The 23,223-nt window shown below is 38.5% G+C and overlaps 1 protein-coding gene across 3 annotated transcripts in view; it reads left to right on the top strand.

Annotated features, from left to right (window-relative positions):
- The window catches only part of ldlrad3 (low density lipoprotein receptor class A domain containing 3), a 205,035-nt gene that overhangs the window by 73,132 nt on the left and 108,680 nt on the right, over positions 1-23,223 (top strand). For all 3 annotated transcript variants that reach the window (XM_062036195.1, XM_062036194.1, XM_062036193.1), the window contains exon 2: positions 21,049-21,195. In XM_062036195.1, the coding sequence (XP_061892179.1) occupies positions 21,108-21,195 (88 nt within the window). In that variant the 5' untranslated portion in view covers positions 21,049-21,107. The remainder of the gene's footprint in view (positions 1-21,048; positions 21,196-23,223) is intronic.

Raw genomic sequence — 23,223 nt, 5'->3', positions numbered from 1 at the left:
TATTGAACCGTTTCGGTACGGGGCTTTCGGTTCGGTACGGGGGTGTACCGAACGAGTTTCTAAGCTAAAGCTAACTTTAGCTGCTAAAGTCTTAACAAGTTGCTTTGCTCCTCTGCCTCTGTCTCAGCACGCAGCATTGTCCCACCCACACAACCATCTGATTGGTACACACGCAGCATTGTCCCACCCACACAACCATCTGATTGGTACACACGAAGCATTATCAGCCAATCAGCAGTGCGTATTCATAGCGCATGTAGTCAGCGCTTCAGCGTCGAGCAGATAGGTGTTTAGCAGGTGAGCATCAGGCAACGGACTCTCCCCAAATGATAATAAACACCTCCCAGTCAACTACTAGTAACATCACTATGAGCCCGTTGACCTACTAGAAACTTAAACTGCAGCTCAGCTCGCTCGCAGTCCTGGTTTGAGGTGAAGGCTAATTACCTCTCAATTCCAGCCACATCGACCCCTTCTGAGCGCCTATTTTCAGCTGCTGGGAATATTGTAAACAAGAAAAGAAGCAAAGCAAGTAGACATGCTAACCTTTCTTCATTACAACTGTTAGTCACTCACTGGAATGAGTAGAATTGGTTATTGTGTACTGTGTTGGACTGGATGTTTATTTTGCACATTTTAAAAGCAATACTTAATGTTTACAGTGCTCCAGAATATTTAGATTGGCACTTTTTTGTATTGGATGTTTATCTTTATTTTTGCACATTTTAGCAAATAAGCAATACTTTCACTTTTGTTGAAATGTTTACACTGTTGTTACAGAATATTTCGTTTTGCACTTTTTTGTACTGGATGTTTATCTTTATTTTTGCACATTTTAAAGCAAAATAAGCAATACTTTTACTTTTGAAATGCTTATACTATTGCAGAATATTAAGATTTGCACTGGATGTTTACTTTTATATTTGCACATTAAAAAGCAAATAAGCTACTTTTAATTTTGTTAAATGTTAAAAGTTTTAAATGTTTACATTGTTACAGAATATTTAGTCATGTTGTTGTCAATGTTGACTGAGTGGCCATACTTCTTTTTTTTGTAAATAAAAGCCATGCCTTTTGAAAAAACTGGCCTACTTTTATTTTTTTAATCTTCATTTTAAATAAAATAAAATAAAAAATAATCGGTAAAAGGAAAAATAATCTATAGATGAATCGAAAAAATAATCTATAGATTAACCGATTAATCGAAAAAATAATCTATAGATTAATTGATAGAAAAATAATCTTTAGCTGCAGCCTTAGCGAGAACGACACAAAAAGACGCTTGGTCACTCTCTCCACCCCTCACCCCCCATTTCTTTGCGAGGATTATGAGTCATTTTTCATCTAAATAGGAATATATGAACATCCCAGCAGTCTGCATCCTAATGACAGCAGTGCAGTAAGTGATGTTTTATTATGTTTTTGGCTCTCATAAAGTCTGCAGTGAGTAATAATCATTGATGAAGAGAAAAAAAAGCGGACGTTGTGAAGCGTTTTTGAAATTACTTTTGCGTATGCTTAAAATTATCAAAATACGTAAATATTAAATGTCATAAATGTGCCTGTTACTACATCACATACTGTATATTCTTCCAGTGTGAATATAAAACCCTAATGGAGGTGTTTTGGTGTTTTTTAAGGGCTCTATGGGCAAAATAGAGCGGCTCCGATAGGCTCCATTGTAAGCAGACTTTGATCGCATTTATTTTATATTTACAATGCATTAAAAAAATACATCCGTCGTCATGTCTTTCATAATGGTTGTGAACGATAGGCAACATTCCAAAAAAAGTGCAGTTCCCTTTTAATGTAGCAATATATTTAATGTTTATACTTGATTACCTTAATTGCAACAAATTAAATACCCCAAGTAAAGCCTAAGTAACCAGGAGACCATTTCTAACAAATAAAGTGTACTGATTCAAATTGTTAACTGGTAAGATGTTCTTATAAATTGTAGATTAATGTTTGTTTTTTCGTGAAAAGAGCACACTAGATATTTGGAGTGGGGGCCCACCAAGTCGAAGATTGTAAAGGATTTGGTTTTACTCTCAACTTCTTCAGTGCTAGAACTTAGTAAATTTACTGTAGCAGGGCACACAGTCTCAGTAGAGACACAAAGTACAGCCTAGCAAGGTAAAGGAAGACAAAAAAAACCTACCAGCTGTCTGCTCACATAGTTTAGTTAATGTTATATGTTATGTATTTAACATTCTATACAGTATTTGCCTTTCTGTAAAGGCAACAACACTGTGCTTGATGCATGATCCACTTTGGGAAAAACATAAATGTTCCCTTCTCCCAGAGATTGATAAAGTATTTTTTTAATCTTGGCCACATCAATCATAACACACTCTTTCAGTAAAAAATGATGATGCTAAATAGTTTATTTATTCTAATTTAAATGATTTAATAGAAAATAATGATTTTTGATACGTCAGGCTAATACATAGATTCTGAACTTCTCCGTTTGAATGCTAGTGGCCTATCCTCCACCCACAGAGACAAAGAGAGTGGATGACTGACAGCATTGGCTTTTTTTTTTTTTTACAGTAGATACAATACATATGCAGATAGTAGTAGTATTTAGTATTGAACAAAAATAATAATTAGTAAGTAGATAGTAATAACAACTGCTCAAGCACCAGCCCTTTTGCCCTGTATGAGAAAAGTTCCTTTTTTACTAGAGCCCAATTTTTTTTTTAAATTCCATTAAGAATTGAAACTATTCTCATTGTCAATAATTTCCCCCAAATATGTTTTGATATCTGACAGGGCATTTATTTGAGTTCTTGTTAGGATTATTTTCCGGTCTGCTCAGCTGCGTTAATGGCTGCGCTCATGCGGCCGAGCTTTTGGGGGTCACTGTGACATTCGTTACTATTGGGAAACATCACATATCTGTAATCTCTGCTCTCTGTGTGCTTTTATTTGTGTTAACTTCAGTATTTTATAGACTTTGTTACACGCGCGCAATGCTGGTTTAACTTTGTTTTTGTGTTGTGCTGAAAACAACATACCAGCATAATGTCTGTTTAAAGTGAGTTTGGAGGACTGAAACTATGGCGTCACATTAGTACCAAAAATCGAAGCGCGTAAAAACTGTTATCGCGCGCTGATTCTTCACTTCGTGCGCGCGCGCGACACCCTTTTGCGGGCGCGTGGTGCCTTTGTGCGCGCGCGGCGCCTTCTTGCTTGCGCGCGGTGCCTTTCTGCGCGCGTGCGGTGCCTTTCTTGCGCGCGCTGTCTCGGTCTCTCGGTCTGTGCGCTGTCATGTCTCATTTTGGTACTTTGGGGGCGGGCATGCTTAGACCGCTCCTTCTTTCTGATTGGCTTTGAAAAAAAAAATGAAAAAAAAAATACAACTTCAAGTAGGTTGTAAAAAAAGGCAGATGAAGTGAAACTATAGCAATGCTTTTCTTTACACTCTCTCATGCACAAAGATACTCATGTTATGAGAAGTATATTGTTTCAAAAATATTAACATTAATTGTTGATATTTTAAACATCTTTCAGATTACATTGCTCGAATTCAAAAACCACTTCACTACACAAATATTAGGCCCAATGTGCAGGATTATTCTATTAGTATTAGTTATTTTTATGTTTTATTATGTCTTAGCTTATTTTTATGTTTTATCATATCTTAGCTTATTTTTATATGGTCTTATTATATTTATATTTCAGTTTTTATTGTATTTTATTTTATTTTATAGTTTTTCATATTGTAGTTTATTTTTATGTTTGATTATATCTTATCTTATTTCATATTATTTTTGGACTTTTACCTGATGTGTATTTTAATTATTTTTAATCCATTTATTTGATCATCTAGTGTTTCCTCAAAGAGCCCTCTGGATCTCCACGTCCAGAGGGTTCCTGTGATTGGCTATTGTCATTGTGTTGTTATTATTATTATTGTTGTTGTTGTTGTTGTTTGTTTATTTTCATGTACATGTTTGACTGTCTTCATGGGGTGTGGGTGTTATTTCTCATTTTGTTTTTAACTATGTAAAGCACTTTGAGCTGCATTTTAAATGTATGAAAAGTGCTTTATAAATAAAAATGTATTATTATTATTTTTAGTAATAGTACCCTTACAATCACTCCAAACCAGTTCAATAACTTACCTCTTTTTCAGCCAACATTTTTTTATCCACTTCTTCCTCCGTAAATCTTGATACATATTGACGATGACCCGCCCTGCTATACTTCTGATTGCTCAAAGCCAATCAGAAAGAAGGGGCGGTCTAAGCATGCCCGCCCCCAAAGTACCAAAATGAAACATGACAGCGCACAGACCGAGACAAAACGAGTCAGCGCGCGCGCAGAAAGGCATAGCGCGCGCGCAGAAATGCACCACGTGCACGCAAGAAGGCGCCACGCGCGCGCACAAAGGCACCACACGCGCGCAAAAGGGTGTCGCGCGCGCGCACGAAGTGGAGAATCAGCGCGCGATAACAGTTTTTACGCGCTTGGATTTTTGGTACTAATGTGACGCCATATGAAACACACAGTGTTGTGGAGAATTTGCAAGGAAATTGTGATGATCCGTTGCCCGGATCATGTTTTGTTTTAGTTTAAGACTCCCTTAGTTCTGTTTCAGCACCACTGTGTTTGTGTTTCTTGGTTGCCATGGGTGCTGATTATGTTCACCTGCCTCCGGTCACTAATCATAGAGCTATTTATGCCTGCCTCTATGGCTGTTTTGTTTGCTTCACGCAACAAGTTACAATTGAATACCTTTGCTTCTTGTTCCTATGCTTGTTGTTCCTTCACTAAGCTTTAGTTTTGCTTCCTGTGCTATCGTCACTTTTTTCCTGTTTGTTTGTTTTCTTGACTGATTTATGGAAAATAAAAACATTTTCTACCTGCACACTGCTTCGGGAGGTCCGTCTGCATCTTGGGGAAACGACCAGCGCATAAAGATGCAACCCAAGCGTAACAGAAATACCTGTGATGTTTTTAATTGTGGTTAGTAGTAAAACTGATGATCGTTGTATCCTTAGTTACAAGTACGTTTGTACCATTTAAATATACAACATATTTATTCAACATAACCTGTCATTTGCCTCAAATGGTTTATTAACATTCGTTATGATTTTAATATTCAAATATCAAGTATTGAGACACTCGAGTCCAAACTAGGGTTGTACGGTATACCGGTATTAGTATAATACCGCGATACTAATGAATCGTATTCGGTACTATACCGCCTCTGAAAAGTACCGGTCCGCCAACTCGTCGTCGTCACGTTGTGTCATTGCTGGTTTTTGAGCAGATGAGCATGTTCGATAGCGCACAATCACTGAGTACTTACAAACAGACACAGTGTGTAGACAAGAAAAGGGAGAAGGGACGCATTTTGGCTTAAAAACTAACGATAAAGGTGAAGTTATAACACTGAAACGCCCTCAGGAAGAGATGCTTTAAGCCATGGCTAACTAGCTAGCAGCTAACGTCCATCCGCAATCGTTGTAGCTACTTCTAAATCATTAATCCTCACCTCCATGGCGACAAATAAAGTACGTTTCTTACAAGTATTATCCCTGCAGGACGAGGAATCGCTAAACATGCTTCACTACACACCGTAGCTCACCGGCGTCAAAATGTAAACAAACCCCATTGGTGGATCTACACCTAACATCCACTGTAATGATACCAAGTACAAGAGCGTATCTGGTCTATACTACTATGATTACGTAGATATTTTTTGGCATCACAACATCTTCTTTCGGTTAAAAAAAAATTATATTATGTTTTTAAAGTCAGGAAATATGTCCCTGGACACATGAGGACTTTAAATATGACCAATGTATGATCCTGTAACTACTTGGTTTCAGATTGATACCCACATTTGTGGTATCATCCAAAACTAATGTAAAGCATCCAAACAACAGAATAATAAATGATTATTACATTTTAACAGAAGTGTTGATAGAACATGTTAAAAGAGAAAGAAGCATATATTAACAGTAAATGAACAAGTAGATTAATAATTATTTTTCTACCACTTGTCCTCAATAACAGTGGTCCCCAACCTTTTTGTAGCGCTTGAAAATTTGTCCCACGGACCAGGGGACATTTTTTTTGTTTTTTGTCATAAAGAAATACAATCATGTGTGCTTACGGACTGTATCCCTGCAGACTGTATTGATCCATATTGATATATAATGTATATATTGTGTTTTTTATGTTGATTTAATAAAAATAAAAAATAAAATTATTATTATTTTTTATTTTTTTATTTCTTGTGCGGCCCTGTACCAATCGGTCCACGGACCGGTACCGGGCCGCGGCCCGGAGGTTGGGGACCACTGCTTAATAATGTTGACAAATTAATAGAATGATAAATGACACAATATGTTACTGCATATGTCAACAGACTAAATTAGGAGTCTTTGTTTGCTTGCTTACTACTAAAAGACAAGCTGTCTTGTATGTTCACTATTTTATTTAAGGACTTAACTGCAAAAAGAAACATATGTTTAATGTACCTTAAGATTTTTTGTTAAAATAAAGACAATAATGTAATTTTTTGTGGTCCCCTTTATTTAGAAAAGTATCAAAGTATCGAAAGGTATCGAAATAATTTTGGTACCGGTACCAAAATATTGGTATCCGTACAACACCAGTCCAAACTAAGAACATACATCCATACTGTATTTTGCCACCACAATGTATCTAGCTTGTACTTACTCATTATTTTTTACATTTAAGTTGGTAACAAAGAGTGCTGTTATGAGGACAGAGGAAAAAGTTGCAAAATAATTAATTAAGCTTGTCCTGCTGCTCAAATGACATACCCTGCATTCCTTTATTAAAGAGATGGTAATGGTTGAGAAAAGGCTTGAGCAGTTCATATTATTTGGTTTGTTCTTTGTTTGCATGCACAAATGTCTTTTTTGAAATCTTAGCCCTTTTAACAATGCACTTGCTCTGTGAGTATCTCTTGGATGTTAGACTTGTGCTTACTTGAGGATGCTTCGGTGAGCTTAAGGAACAGAATGAAGAATATTTCCCTTTGTCTGAGAAACACTTCCTTAGTCATGCGCCCGCACGCACACACACACATGCACACACGCACGCGCACACACACCACACACTTGCAAAAACACTCACTGAGACAGCCAAATCACCACCTACTGCTCCACGGTCTGATTATGTAGCCAGCCCATCAGGAGTGCTGCATAACTCAAATACAGGCTCCTGTGAAGATGATTTCTTATTGTTCAGAGATAGATTAAAAAAAAAAGATTTGTTTCTATTTCGTTTGTACGTCCAAGTTGACACTAAAATGTAATGGTTGACCTTCAAATGTAATTCAAATTAAAGGGACTTTTGCTCAAAGTAAAATTTTTCAATGGAAAAGATACAACAAAAACACCACGATGTCATAAATAAATGTGTATATTATTAAGTTAAACTTTGTAAAACACTATGGCACGGACCGAATTAAATGTTGGCTTATATTGGCCTTAATTTATTGTGGCCTGCACATGTGGGCATGCCCACAGTGTGTGCTCACACGTTTGTTCCCCTCATTTCTCCCACTTGGCTGAAAGCCTCGGTTTTAGTTGCCAGAATAAGATTCATGCGCTGCTGCCTTTTGTTGTAATGAGTTTTAGACAAACTTTGCTGTCACTCGTTCCACGTCTGTTGCTGTAAACCTGAAACTGCTCCAAACCACGATACTATTCTTTTTGTGGAAGAAACTTCTCTCATTCATGATAACGATAACCATCTTGTTACTGTGTGTACACCTACATCGTTAGGGGAACAAGGGACAAACCTATGGTAACTCCTAAGGGGAAAATGTGCTAAATATAGGAAGAGGAGAACAAAATGTAATTAAAAATGTATCAATAGTCCACAGCAAAAAATTATTCAAAATCATTAAAATTGATATACGTATATTGCACAGGGGCTTCAGGTATTCAGGGTTCATACGGGTGCTTAAAAACCTTGAAATTGCTTGGATTTTAATGTTGTGTTTTCAAGATTTGAAAAATGCTTGAATTTTGGGTGAAGTGCTTATAAATGTTCATCATATTTCTCGGCAGTCGGACTTAATAGGCTAATTATAAAATGGAAAAAAATAAAATAAGTTTCCTTAAAAATGAAAGCTACACGCTTGATCTGTTGCTTTACACGAGCTCTTACATTAGGTTGTTGTCATGCCAGAGCCGTAAATACGACTCTGTGTCGCACCCAAGAGGACAGTGGTGCATCGGTCCATCATGCCGGGAGGTTGTCGTTTTAATGAACATTGGATGGAAAATTACAAATACAAACTTTGGATAAAACGTGTACCAAATCCACATGTAGCCTGCTGAAATCCAACATGGTTCGATGTATTTTTTGCTCCATTATTTTGGTTGTCTACTTAACTTGTCTGACAACTTCAGTTAAAGCAAACAAGTTACATTTTGTCGTTTTGGTTAATTGCATTAAAATGGTTACATTATTGGACTTGTTTGTACTGTGAAGGTCATGTAATGTATAATTTGTAACCTTTTTCCCAACTGAGAGCTGAGTTAATATGAATGATTTTGTAGTTTTTACTCAACATGGTTGTATGCATTTCTTGCTCATTTATATTTGTTGTCTACTTAACTTGTTTGGCTACCTCAGTGAAAGCAAAAAAAGTTAACTTTTGTCTTTTTGTTAATTTGTTGCCATAGTTATAAGGCTAGATATGCTTAATGACAGGTGGCTGAGGTGTTGTGAAACAAACAAAGTATTTTCCTTTAATTTATTATCCTTATATTAATGTGGAACAGTTTTGTTAATAAATTAAAGATTAAAGTACCAATGATTGTCACACACACACTAGATGTGGTGAAATTTGTCCTCTGCATTTGTCCCATCCCCTTGGGGAGCAGTGGGCAGCAGCGGCGCCGCGCCCGGGAATCATTTTGGTGATTTAACCCCCAACTCCAACCCTTTGTTGCTGAGTGCCAAGCAGGGAGGTTATGGGTCCCATTTTTATAGTCTTTGGTATGACTCGGAATGAGTGGAATTGACATTTTGAGGGTGCGTGTATTTATATCACGTTATGCAATTTACAAGCACAAATACGGTGTGAATCAAGCCGTGCTGTTCAATGTCATTGAGTGCTGTAAGTAAGAAAAAGAACAAGAAATTTGAAAAACAACACAAATGGAGACACGTTTGCAAGCACCAATGACATTGAATAGTCTACAGAAACACTGCTTCATTTTCTATGCCCCATTCAGTTAATGATAACTGCTGGCTCAATGTCAGGCTTAGGTTTTAGCAGATTTTCCGTAATTTTCCTACAGACAGCATTTGGTGACCTCAAACAACAAGGCTATGGATTGATTCACACTGGTTTTAGCCTTTTAAAGGGTACTGTAAAAACTGGAAAATTGGTCTTGAACGTCCTTAAAAAGTGCTTGAATTTGGCCATGGGAAAGGTGTACGAACCCTGTGGATGGATACAATGCAGCTGAAGGCCAACATTAAACATTAAAGCACAATTTGCAGCTATAGCCGGTTTTTCCAATGTAATAGAAGCCATGGACTGCACACACACTGCTATAAAAGTCCAATGCATGATGAATATGTTTATGTCAACAGGAAACATTTTTATTTAATCAATGTACAAATCATATGTGATGCGCAAATGCAATCAAGCAACATTGTAGTGATCTGACCCGGTTCTACATATGATTCTTACATTTTAAGTAACAGCATGGTTTGGAAGAGACTACAAGCTGGCACTGTGCGTGATGGGTGGCTTCTTGATGAGTACATTTGTATATGTAAATGTCCTAATATTAATATCTGTGATGAACATTATGAGCATGTTCCCTTCAAAATGTGTATTCCGTCTTGACAGCATCATTACGAGTTTATGGGTAAAAGTTAGTTACGTGCTGTTTTTTTCTGGTTAAACGACATCTTAAGATCTTTCGAAAAAGCAAAGTGTACTCATGTTAAAAACCCATGCGTAATGTGTGAAATACTAAACCACTCTTTTTTCTCTCGGTGCATGCACTGGTGGACTATCTTGCATCAATAGTGCAACAGACTACATATTTTACATTCCAGCAAGAAGCACCTTCAAATCAGTCACTGAAATTCTTCTTTTTCGCTGTCTTGTTCATTATCTTTGTATTTTCTGAGTGGGGGATCTAAGACACATGGCTAATTTAAATATGATTTGCATATTTTAATGGGGGCGTGGACACGGAGTGGCCAGTCATTTTCAAATATGCGCTCAATTCCACATTGACTGGGTTAATGTGTGCGCACACTTCAGTGCATCTGAATCTTTTTTGTGCATACGTTTTCTGAATTTGAGCATACACCCTTTTATAAAAAGTAAGAATATAGACAGGGCCTAACTTACCCAAAGAAGTTGTGTAGTTTCCCAACAGCCTGTAATTGTGTTTTCTTTTTTTGATTCGTTCCTTACTCAGCATTTTGAGATCTGCCTGACCTAAATTCACCGACCTCCTGACTTCCTTCGCATCAGGGACTTCCTTCCCTGATGCAACTAGTGTATCTCTTGGAAAATCTCGGAACAACTCGGCTTTTCCCGTTGTTGGTTAACCTTGGACACACGCTGCGGCCATGTTGTTTAAACCGATTAACGTTAATTATGCGATGTCTTAAAGAGTTGAAAGTGTACGAAAAAAAGTCATGTCTGGGTGTTTTTATCAATTTACTCGAAACAATTACGTTACAATTGTCCATTAACAAGTAAAAAGTCAAGAGCGGTCATGGCATGTGCTTGCCGTGGTTAAATACGAACCTTGATATACTGTATGTATGTATGAGTGTATATATATATATATATATATATATATATATATATATATATATATATATATATATATATATACATATATTAGGGCTGCAACAACTAATCGATTAAATTGATTAAAATCGATTATTAAAATAGTTGCCGATTAATTTAGTCATCGATTCGTTGGATCTATGCTATGCGCAAGCGCAGTTTTTTTTTTTTTTTTTTTAATACATTTTTTTATTTATTAATTTTTTTTTTAATAAACTTTTATTTATAAACTGCAACATTTACAAACAGCTGAGAAACAATAATCAAAATAAGTATGGTGCCAGTATGCAATTTTTTTTCAATTATATACTGGATAGGATAGACATGTAGTTTGTCTCTTTTATCCGATCATTAATCGATTAATCAAAGTAATAATCGACAGATTAATCTATTATCAAATTAATCGTTAGTTGCAGCCCTAATATATATATATATATATATATATATATATATATATATATATATATATATATATATATATATATATATATATATATATATATATATATGTGTGTGTGTATGTTTATATATATATACAGGGTTTCCCCTCAATGTAATTGAATGTGGCGGACTGCCACAGTATTATTATTACCGCGACACTTTAAAAATAAGTTGTTGGTTTTTTTTTACTTGAAAACAAATTAAAGTAATATAATATATTGTAGACCCCAGAAGAAATTACACAATGTCCGACGCTATTCTTAGCTTTTATTACCATCTTATGATAACAAATGGCACAATTCCAACAGGTTTTACCTCTCGTGCACAAATTTTCGTCTCCGTGAGTCTGTGCTTTAGTGCCGGACACACAGCAATACTTCTTCATTCTTCACCAATCACCTTTCAGGCAATAACGATGTTTTAGCAAACATGGGATAAACTGACATTAAATCCAAACCACACGAATATTAAACATTACCACCAGAAGGTCATTACAGTTTGAATGCATATATATGAACAACCTATTATTTGCGCACTATTGACTAGTGATGAACTGAAAACTCGACGACCGGAAATAAAATTTGTTTACCGAAAACAGTGCTGCCGAACCCGGATGTAAACAAGACCCACGCCATTGTCTGGAGCGTTGTCAGCATGTCTGTGATGTGGATGTAACCAGATATACCCGTGGACAGCCATCAACAAAATGTGCAAATATTAACAGAACTGTGGCGGCTTTTAAGAAGAGAAAGTCCAACTGGAGTAACAGCGCGAGGCAAGTGTGACGTCAAGCTCGCTACAGCTGATAGGGAACGTGAGCTCGGTTTACACTTTCGTGAGACAGGTTAGTTTTACCCTACTGATGATGTGTTGTTGCAATAGTAGAGTCTCTTAACAGAAGTAGAGTCTCTAAACATGGCTACATTCTATAACACCAGAAGAAGATACTAGATTTGTTGCTAGTTGTTTTTAATTGAAAAACATCATTAAAAGTCTGTAAACCCTTGAAAAAAATCTCAACGAAGTACATTGTACAAAAAGCAGCAACAATTGAAAATATGACAAAACGATTAAAAAAAATGTTCCGACTAATTAATAACAGATTTGTTTTAAATGTTTGTATACATTTTTGAGCCTTTAAAAAGAAAAGCATATATCATAGCAAATTATGCAAATTACTTGATGACATTATGGTGACCACACCCATAACTACGCCCCCACCACCACAGGTATCTTGGCAGTTTAGGGGAAACCCTGTATCAATCAATCAATGTTTATTTATATAGCCCTAAATCCCAAGTGTCTCAAAGGGCTGCACAAGCCACAACGACATCCTCGGTACAGAGCCCACATACGGGCAAGGAAAAACTCACCCCAGTGGGACGTCGGTGAATGACTATGAGAAACCTTGGAGAGGACCGCATATGTGGGTAACCCCCCCTCTAGGGGAGACCAAAAGCAATGGATGTCGAGTGGGTCTGACATAATATTGTGAAAGTCCAGTCCACAGTGGATCCAACACATCAGCGAGAGTCCAGTCCATAGTGGGGCCAGCAGGAAACCGTCCCGAGCGGAGACGGGTCAGCAGCGCAGAGATGTCTCCAACCGATGCACAGGCTACTGGTCCACCCGGGGTCCCGACTCTGGACAGCCAGCACTTCATCCATGGCCACCGGACCTATGCAACTCCCCCTCCCAAGGGACAGGGGAGAAGAGGAGAGAAGAAAAGAAACGGCAGATCAACTGGTCTAAAAAGGGGGGTCTATTTAAAGGCTAGATTATACAAATGAGTTTTAAGATGGGACTTAAATGCTTCTACTGAGGTAGCATCTCTAACTGTTACCAGGAGGGCATTCTAGAGTACTGGAGCCCGAATAGAAAACGCTCTATAGCCCGCAGACTTTTTTTTGGCTCTGGGAATCACTAATAAGCCGGAGTTCTTTGAACGCAGATTACTTGTCGGGACATATGGTACAATACAATCGGCGAGATAGGCTGGAGCTAAACCGTGTAGTATTTTATACGTAAGTAGTAAAACCTTAAAGTCGCATCTTAAGTGCACAGGAAGCCAGTGCAAGTGAGCCAGTATAGGCGTAATATGATCAAACTTTCTTTTTTTTGTCAAAAGTCTAGCAGCCGCATTTTGTACCAACTGTAATCTTTTAATGCTAGACATAGGGAGACCCAAAAATAATATGTTACAGTAATCGAGACGAGACGTAACGAACGCATGAATAATGATCTCAGCGTCGCTAGTGGACAAGATGGAACGGATTTTAGCAATATTACGGAGATGAAAGAAGGCCGTTTTAGTAACACTCTTAATGTGTGACTCAAACGAGAGAGTTGGGTCGAAGATAATGCCCAGATTCTTTACCGAGTCGCCTTGTGTAATTGTTTGGTTGTCAAATGTTAAGGTGGTATTATTAAATAAATGTCGGTGTCTAGCAGGACCGATAATCAGCATTTCCGTTTTCTTAGCGTTGAGTTGCAAAAAGTTAGCGGACATCCGTTGTTTAATTTCATTAAGACACGCCTCCAGCTGACTACAATCCGGCGTGTTGGTCAGCTTTAGGGGCATGTAGAGTTGGGTGTCATCAGCATAACAGTGAAAGCTAACACCGTATTTGCGTATGATGTCACCCAGCGGCAGCATGTAAATACTAAAGAGTGCAGGGCCAAGAACCGAACCCTGGGGAACTCCGCACGTTACCTTGACATAGTCCGAGGTCACATTGTTATGGGAGATGCACTGCATCCTGTCAGTAAGATAAGAGTTAAACCAAGATAAGGCTAAGTCTGACATACCAATACGTGTTTTGATACGCTCTAATAAAATATTATGATCGACTGTATCGAAAGCGGCGCTAAGATCAAGAAGCAGCAACATAGATGACTCATCAGAATCCATCGTTAGCAATAGATCATTAGTCATTTTTGCGAGGGCTGTCTCTGTAGAGTGATTTGCCCTGAAACCGGATTGAAAAGGTTCACAGAGATTGTTAGTCACTAAGTGTTCATTTAGCTGCTGTGCAACAATTTTTTCGAGAATTTTGGATATAAACGGAAGGTGGGAGACCGGTCGGTAGTTTACCATGAGGTCAGGATCGAGGTTAGGTCTTTTGAGCAGAGGATGAATAACCGCTTTTTTGAATGCTAGGGGAACAGTGCCGGAGGAAAGTGATAAGTTTATAATATTTAACACTGATGGACCTAATAATACAAACAGTTCCTTGATAAGTTTCCCAGGAAGTGGGTCAAGTAAACATGTTGTTTGTTTTATCCCACTTACACGCTGTAATAATTCCTCTAATGTTATTTAATCAAAAATAGAGAGACTATTTTGGAGGGCGGTATCCGTCGTATATACAGTCGTATTTGTGTTAATAGAACCCAGTTGTAGCTGGGATGCGTTGTCTTTAATCTCCTTTCTAATGAGTTAAATTTTCTTATTAAAGACATTCATAAAGTCATCTGCCGAATGGGTGGAGCTACTGGGAGGAGTCCCTTGTTGGGTTAGCGATGCTACTGTACTAAACAGAAATTTAGGATCGTTTTTGTTGAGGCGGATGAGATTTGAGTAGTATTTAGCTTTAGCTAAGGTAAGCATGCGTTTATAAGTTATTAAACTATCACTCCATGCTTGATGGAAAACCTCAAGTTTAGTCGCACGCCATTTGCGTTCCAGCTTTCTACATGATAATTTATGAGCTCTAATTTCTTCTGTAAACCATGGGGTGCGCCTTTTAGGGGCCCTTTTTTGCTTTAGCGGTGCTATACTATCAATAATTTCGCGCAAGGCATCGTCAAAGTTGTTAGTGAGGTTATCAATAGAGCCGACATAATTTGGGAATGGTGCCATTACCGAAGGCAGTAGGTCAGCAAGAGTCATCGTTGTGGCAGCATTAATGTTGCAGCCGCTATAGCAGTTATTATTATTATTAGCTTGTTGACAATGAGTCAAAACTTCAAATTTTATAAGGTAATGATCGGACATTGCCTGTATACATATATATACATCTATATATGATATGATATTGCATTGCAAAAGCTTTTGAGTTTTAGTCACGTGTGGTGAGCAGAGCTAAGTGACAAAATTGTTGTGTTTGCTGATATGCTGTGAAGGGTCCCAGTTTGACCCTGTAGTCAATAACAAAAAGCCTGCAAAGTTATTTGCATAGAACCCATGTTCTTATAAATACATATTTAATTAGCCGTTGTGTGGCTAAGATAATATAACCAAGTCGGCTTGGCTTCAAATTTGCTGTATTTTCTCAGGTGAACAGTGTAAGCAGAAATGTGTTTGTTGATATTTACCCTTCCCTGCTTCCCTTCTCAACCTTCCAAAGTTGCACCCCAGCAATACCTGCCCTATCTGCCCATACCTGTCACTGTGTTGTTGACAGTGCATGTGCGCAATTCCCTATTCTCTACCCAAAAGAATGTGCTGTGGGAATGCATTACATGGCATAGTTATTGTTGTCTCCATTGAAGTCATCCAAATGTATTTGTGAAGTTTTAACTTTTTGCAGAAAATCTGAAGTATCAGTTTAGTCTGCAATATGGGTTGTTAAGAATTAAATTAGGACTGTGCATGTCAACCCTTGTAGGCAGTCGGGCTTAAAATTCTTTATTAAAATAAATTACTGCACATTTGGGAATGGTGTGAATGTTTAAGCCTCATGCAAAAACATGAACTTTTTTGAACACCTCTTAAACATACAATAAACTACTCTAGGTTTTCTTTCATGCTTCCACACCAACTATTCAATTATCTCGATGACACTCAAACAGCCAGCCCCATGTCGTTGTTTAGCATGGTTCTGTTTAAAAGGCAGATGCTGTTTCCTGCTGATGAGATTATAATTACACCCTTTATCAGGGTTGTCACGATAGAGATTATGTTCTGAAATTTGATCAAGTGTAATTGTATTCTTTATTTGCAATACAGCCACGGGAGGTCGGAAAACAAAGACATGAGTTTAATAAAACAGTTATCCAACTATTATTTAATTTAAAACAGAATCTGCAGAACAACACATATTAGTAGAGCTGGGAATCTCGGTACCTGACGATACAATACAATATGTGATAAATGCCTCACAATAAGGATATATCAAGGCAGTACTTTAATGTTCAGGGTATTTTATGCAAATCTTGCTACTGATGTATGGGGGACTGGTCCAGTGTATTTTGTCACGGCCCGGGCGCACCTCGGTGCGCATTCATCTGTGCGCTGCGCTGGGCGAACCTCCAAGAGCGCACCTGGGCTTCTTAAGCCAGTGAAGACCTGCATTTAGGGCCAGAACGTAGCGACCTGTTCCTCAGCGTTCCTCCGTTCCCGCGTTACAAGCTGTGTGTCTCGTCTCCCTGTATTCCCTCTGGTTCTCTGGCTGCCTCTTGGATCTCGACCTCCCGCCTGGACACGGACTTTTGACTCCTCGCAATTGCCCCCGACTTCACGCCTGCTCACGGACCTCCGTGCCCTTCTTAGACTTCCGCCTCTCGCGCAACACTCCTCAGTTAATTGCTACACATAGTTACACCATACACATTTTGGATTAGTTTACACACTTCATTTCTTATTATATATATTCATAAATATAGGGCTAAACGACATCCCTGCTGTCTAGGAGCCAGTCAGATGCACACCGGCCTGATTGGTCTAACGAAGCCCCTGTTCACAATGGCAGACATTGACGTGTGGTCTAACGAAGCCCCTGTTCACGATGGCAGACATTGACGTGCCTGACCAGCCTGAAGGCGGCATTTGCGAATTCATATCTATGAGTAAGCCCCTCTAATGGCGCCAGGTCTGGAAGGGATATGCAAATACATATGCGGGATGCCCAGAAAAAAGTTGTTGGAGTGAAAATGAAAATGTTCTGTAATTATTAAAGTTTTTTAAACAGTTTTATAGAGCTACCTATTCAATGAAATGTGTTTTCTCCGCATATGTTTTGGGGGTTTGTGTGTATTTTGGAGCTTGTTGTACATTTGGCTCGCACTTGTATGTTGTGTTTTGTGAAGTTGCATGTACTTGGGTGGTTTGCGTGTTTTGGACGTTACTGCGCGGTTCAAGTAGCATGTGTTTTGGGGGTTTGTGTGTGTTTTGGACGCTGCTGCATCTAGAAAGTATACACAGTGCTTACATTTTTCCACATTTTGTTCATGTTACAGCCTTATTCCAAAATGGAATACATTTATTTTTGTCCTGAAAATTCTACTGACAATACCCCATAATGACAATGTGAATTTTTTATTTTTTTTTGCAAGTTTATTTACAAAAAAAAAATCACATGTACATAAGTATTCACAGCATTTGCTCAATACTTTGTTGATGCACTTTTGGCAGCAATTGCAGCCTAAAGTATTTTTTAATACGATGCCATAAGCTTGGCACACCTATCTTTGGACAATTTCGTCCATTCCTAATTGCCCTTTCCTCTTTGCAGCACCTCTCAAGGTCCATCAGATTGGATGAGAACTGTTGGTTTTCATCCATTGCTGCATTCATCTTCGATGACTTAACCAAGTATTAACCAAGTATTAGCGGCATTGTTATTATAAGCGCTAACACCGAGAAACTACTTTTAGTAACACTTTGCTTTGACCACCGGCGGTTTTCACTAGATCTTTGATTACTAGCTTATGCAGCTTTTCACCTAATGAGCTGGTGAGTTGCTGTCTCACCACTGAGTTTTTTTTTTGTTTGTTTAACAATTTACCAGATTATAAATCATGCCTCTCACTTGTACAGTAGAAGGTCGTGGTTATAAGCTAAGACGTTGGTCATATTTAAAATTCATTTTAGACCCGAAGACATTGCGATAAATATGCGAAAAGATCCCAGTTAAAAAATATTTTCTGAAGTAAGGATAATGCTGAATTCATCATCTAATCAGTGACCACAAGTCTAGTGCTGAAAGATATAAACATCCCATCAGCTGAACGTTGTACAATAAATGATAGTTTTATTATGATCGTAGTTTGTATTTCTTGTTTACCACTGAGCAATACTGCTACATGATACATCATTTTTAATTAATAAACTATTTCTGATTCTGATTAATGTTTCACTAAAGCATAATCTGCTTATCACCCAGTGTCTAAAACTTCTAGCTTATCCTCCGTATATTCAGGATCAAAAAACATAAGGTTCTGCATCTTCATTTGTCCCAAAGTAGTCGTTATTGGCTCCCATGAAGTCTGCCATGATTAGTGGTAGTAAGGCAATAGCGAACGTTGTGATACCCTCTGTGAAATATGTACTTGAATCTCTTGAAGTGGGATGTTGAAAGGATGACAAGGAGGTGGTCAATCAACAATCACCTTATTAAAACAAACAGCCACGCCAAAACAACATTTGTACAACTGTCTCACTAAAGTGCATGCACGCATAAGCTTCAAGTCTTTCCCGCACTAATCCAATCACCAATAAAGACACATTCAATCATCTTAAATCATGATGTGCCGATTGATCAGACACCAATCAGTACAGGCCAATTTTGATAAGCACTACTTCTTTTCCGGTCCTGTTTCGGCCACATCCATCGTCTTCTTCACCTTCTTCCTGATGTAGTACTACTTGTTAATTATTTGTTCCTGTGTGCGGTTCTCTTGCGCCACAGCACTGACAGCCTTGCACACTTTATCCCACACAACCCTCTTTTGTTCGCTGGCGGACAGCGTGCCAAATAGTATATTCTGGAGCACCTTCACTTCAGCAAGAAGCACCTTTAACTCCTTCTTGGTGAATTCCTTCATTTTCGCCGTCTTGCTCATTATTTGATTGTGCAGAGTGTGGGATCTCAGGCACATGGCTAATTTAAATATGATTTGCATATTTAAATGTGGCAATGAACAGAGTGTGGCAAGCCACTCCAACATGTCAGAATCAGAATCACAAACTTTATTAATCCCAGAGGGGAAATTGAGATTTTCAGCACAATCCCATTCAAGAGCAGACAAACATTACAGGGAGACAGAACAAGATCGCTGACGGGTCTGCCAACTTCCGGCGCCCCTTACAAAAAAAGTGAGAAACAGGTAAACGCTGAGGATGGGGGGAGAAAAAATATTCAGTCTAAGCCAGGGGGTCCAGACTGAGGCCAAGGAAAAGGAAAACTCATAGCCATAGCACAAATAAGCATGTGTGTAAGAGGGAAACACCAAAGAACACAAAGGACAGTAAAGACATTAAAAGAGCAGAGATGATGCAACCAGCCACGTCTACACACAGCCACAAAAGTAAAACAAAACAAAACAAAACAAAAACATACACTGTGGTGGCCTCTGCGGTGTTCCACGCGATCATCTACTGGGGTGGAGGGAGCATAGCCAGAGACAGGAGCAGACCCAACAAAGCAACCAAGATAGCGGACTCCACCCTCGGCCGCCCACCAACTTTCGGCCAGTGTACAGTCCGCGTGGATGAGCGAGGATACGTCCAAGGAGACCGAGGTGTCCGATACCTGCTCATTCAGCCAAGACACTGTGAAGCATCCCGGCACTCAGCGCTAGCGCCGCAGCCTTGTCTCTTCATCCGCATCTCCTCCAGTCTCTCCAAACGGACTCTGGTGTGGCAGAGACCCATTATCTGGTCTCCATGGCCAAAAGGCTCCCGGGAGGCAGATCCAAAAGTTCACAGAAAAGCACCGCAGAAGTCACGAAAGTGCCACCCCTTGTCACACAGTCCCCAAGGGTCCATAACCAAAAGACAAAAAAAAACATGAAAACAAGAGGGAAACATCAGGAACACAAAAAGATGACACAAGAGCACAGAGCTCCTGCCAACAGCAGCCATTACAGCGGCGCCATCTTGGAAATGTGTGCTCAATTCCATGTTAAATGGGATGTATAAAATAAATGTGCTTGGATTAATGTGTGCGCACACTTCAATACATCTGAATTTTTTGTGCCTACGATGGACAAGCGGTAGAAAATGGATGGATGGATGTTTTCTGGATTTGAGCGGACACCATTTTTTTGTAGAAAATCCTCGCAAGTCTTAATTCATTATAAAAACCAGTGTGGAGTGTTGAGGTCAAGGTTGACTCGCTTATTTTCAAATTGGTCCAGTAGCAGTGGTACTCTTGTTGTACAAGAAAGGGTTACAGTTGCACCTTTTTGCAATCGGAGTTAGTTATGCCAGTAGGTCACTAATAGCTTCAAAGCGCAAACCTCTTGGCAGCAGGCACAGCTCCTGAGTCTTTCAAGTGCAATGAAACTGGGCAGCAGAACAACCCATTTTCAGTAGTGCAGCATAATACTATCCCCTGGTCAGTGCCACACTCATTATTGCTCACCTTGTGGTGTCAGGCCTCAGCTATAAGGCCATGCTTCACATTTATGCCCATTAGGCACTGTGTAAGTAGAAAATGGGCCAGACAACTTTAGGTCCTGTCCTGTGTTTATTTACTGCTCCTGTTTATTTGTGCAACTATGTTTACTGCATGAAAATGTGCCTTCTCTGTATGTCTTGTTTATTTCGTGTCTGCATCCTTAATGAAACTCAAGCCAAACACAACAACAATGCCAAAATACTTTTTACATTTGTATATTTTGCTATTTTTTAAAATCTGATACAGTATAATGTTGTTTTGTCATATCTATACATACTGGAGATAGATAACAGAATTTTATCCCAACTGAAAAATTGGATATCACATTATTACAAAAAAAATCCACTTACCACTTTTGGGCTTTTTTTTGGATTTGCATTATTATGTTCTGTCATGACTCTTACTCTTAGTCTCTTGTCTTCTTTTTGTTATCAGAGAGCCAGCTGCTCCCAGGGAATAACTTCACCACAGAGTGCAACATCCCTGGAAACTTCATGTGTGGAGATGGAAAGTGTGTCCCAGGAGGATGGCAGTGTGATGGATTGCCCGATTGCTTTGACAAGAGTGACGAGAAAGGCTGCCGTAAGTCCAGTTTGTGTTATTCTATTTTGTCAATTGTTGCGCCTCAAGAAAGTAACTATGGTAGCCCTTTTTTTGAAGGTACTCGATTGTATCTAGATGATAAAGCAGGTTAACGTTAAACTACTGTTGTCCCGATACCAATATTTTGGTACCAGTACCAAAATTATTTTGATACGTTTCAGTACTTTTCTAAATAAAGGGGACCACAAAAAATTGCATTATTGGCTTTACTTCAACAAAAAATCTTACGGTACATTAAACATATGTTTCTTATTGCGAGTTTGTCCTTAAATAAAATAGTGAACATACAAGACAACTTGTCTTTTATTAGTAAGTAAGCAAACAAAGGCTCCTAATTTAGCTGCTGACGTATGCAGTAACATATTGTCATTTTCCATTCTATTATTTTGTCAAAATTATTAAGAAAAAGTGGTAGAAAATGAATTATTAATTTACTTGTTCATTTACTGTTAATATCTGCTTACTTTCTCTTTTAGCATGTTCTATCTACACTTCTGTTAAAATATAATAATCCCTTATTCTTTTGTTGTTTGATACTTTACATTACGGGCGGACCGGTACTTTTCAGAGGCGATATAGTACCGAATATGATTCATTAGTATCGCGGTAATATACTAATACCGGTATACCGTACAACCCTACGTTAAACTCACATCCAACCAGATAATTAAACATGCTTGTTTATTTCTCTGGTTTGCACCATTGCCGCACGTAAAAATAGTGGGTTTGGCCTGGAATATGGATAGAATATGTATCCCTTTTTGAAGCCTTTCTACCAAATAATAAAAAGATAAACAATAATCACAGTGGGGGCAGGGTAGAGTGTGCCTTGGTTCATGGCCAAGAACAGACACCTTGGGCTCAAAAAGGATGTTGACCACTGTTGTACAGCATAAGCCCTGTTTCAAATTGTTAATTGCTATTTCTTGCTCAGACTCAGCCAGTGGAGTTTTGAAAATAATGAAACAGCATTAATGCCAAATAACTATTGCTTTTGATAGCGTGCCCCAAAATTGCTTGTACTGTATATACATAAGTAGGGTTGCGCAACAGACAATATACAAAATAAATGTTATAAATTTCGCAGATGATAGAGCTTTTTATACTCTTGTTATATTGTGATAATGCACATTGATGACACATTCTTGCTGTGTCCTGCAAATTTGACAATAAGTAAAGTAAAGTACCAATGATTGTCACACACACACTAGGTGTGGCGAAATTTGTCCTCTGCATTTGACCCATCCCCTTTTTCACCCCCTGGGAGGTGAGGGGAGCAGTGGGCAGCAGCGGTGCCGCGCCCGGGAATCATTTTTGGTGATTTAACCCCCAATTCCAACCTTAATGCTGAGTGCCAAGTAGGGAGGTAATGGATCCCATTTTTATAGTCTTTGGTATGACTCGGCTGGGGTTTGAACTCACAACCTACCGATCTCAGGGCGGGCACTCTAACCACTAGGCCACTGAGTAGGCAATAAGCGAATGAACGCTCGCTAGCGGCTAATGTCCCTCCACATTTTAAAGCCACTTGTAAGTCAGCAATCCTCACATCCATGGTGGAAAATTAACTAAGTTTCTTACAAGTATCACCCATGAAGGATAAATAATAGTTAAACATGCTACACTACACACTGCAAGAGGATAAGCTAACTGCTAACCGCAAGCTAGAGCTCTTTAATGTAAACTAAGGTGGGCAGATTGATATAAATATTGACAGTAATGATACCAAGAATAGTTACTTCTGTACTTATTGCTTATATATGGTCGATACTACATAAGATAGATCAATATGTTTTTAATATCGAAACAATATGTCGTTTTGGTTATTGTTTACAAACTCAGCAAATAAGTCCCTGGACTGGACTCGATATCCAAATTTGTAGTACCACCCAAAACTAGTGTAAAGTATAGAACCATGTTACAACAGAACGTAATAGGCTATTGACGGAAAATTAGCAAGTAGATTAATAATAGTTTTGACAAAATAATACAACCGGAAATGACAAA

Source organism: Entelurus aequoreus, linkage group LG24 (assembly GCF_033978785.1).
Source record: "Entelurus aequoreus isolate RoL-2023_Sb linkage group LG24, RoL_Eaeq_v1.1, whole genome shotgun sequence".
Classification (NCBI taxonomy): domain Eukaryota; kingdom Metazoa; phylum Chordata; class Actinopteri; order Syngnathiformes; family Syngnathidae; genus Entelurus; species Entelurus aequoreus.
The sequence above is the reverse complement of the archived record's forward strand: the minus strand, read 5'-3'. Positions and strand labels throughout refer to the sequence as shown.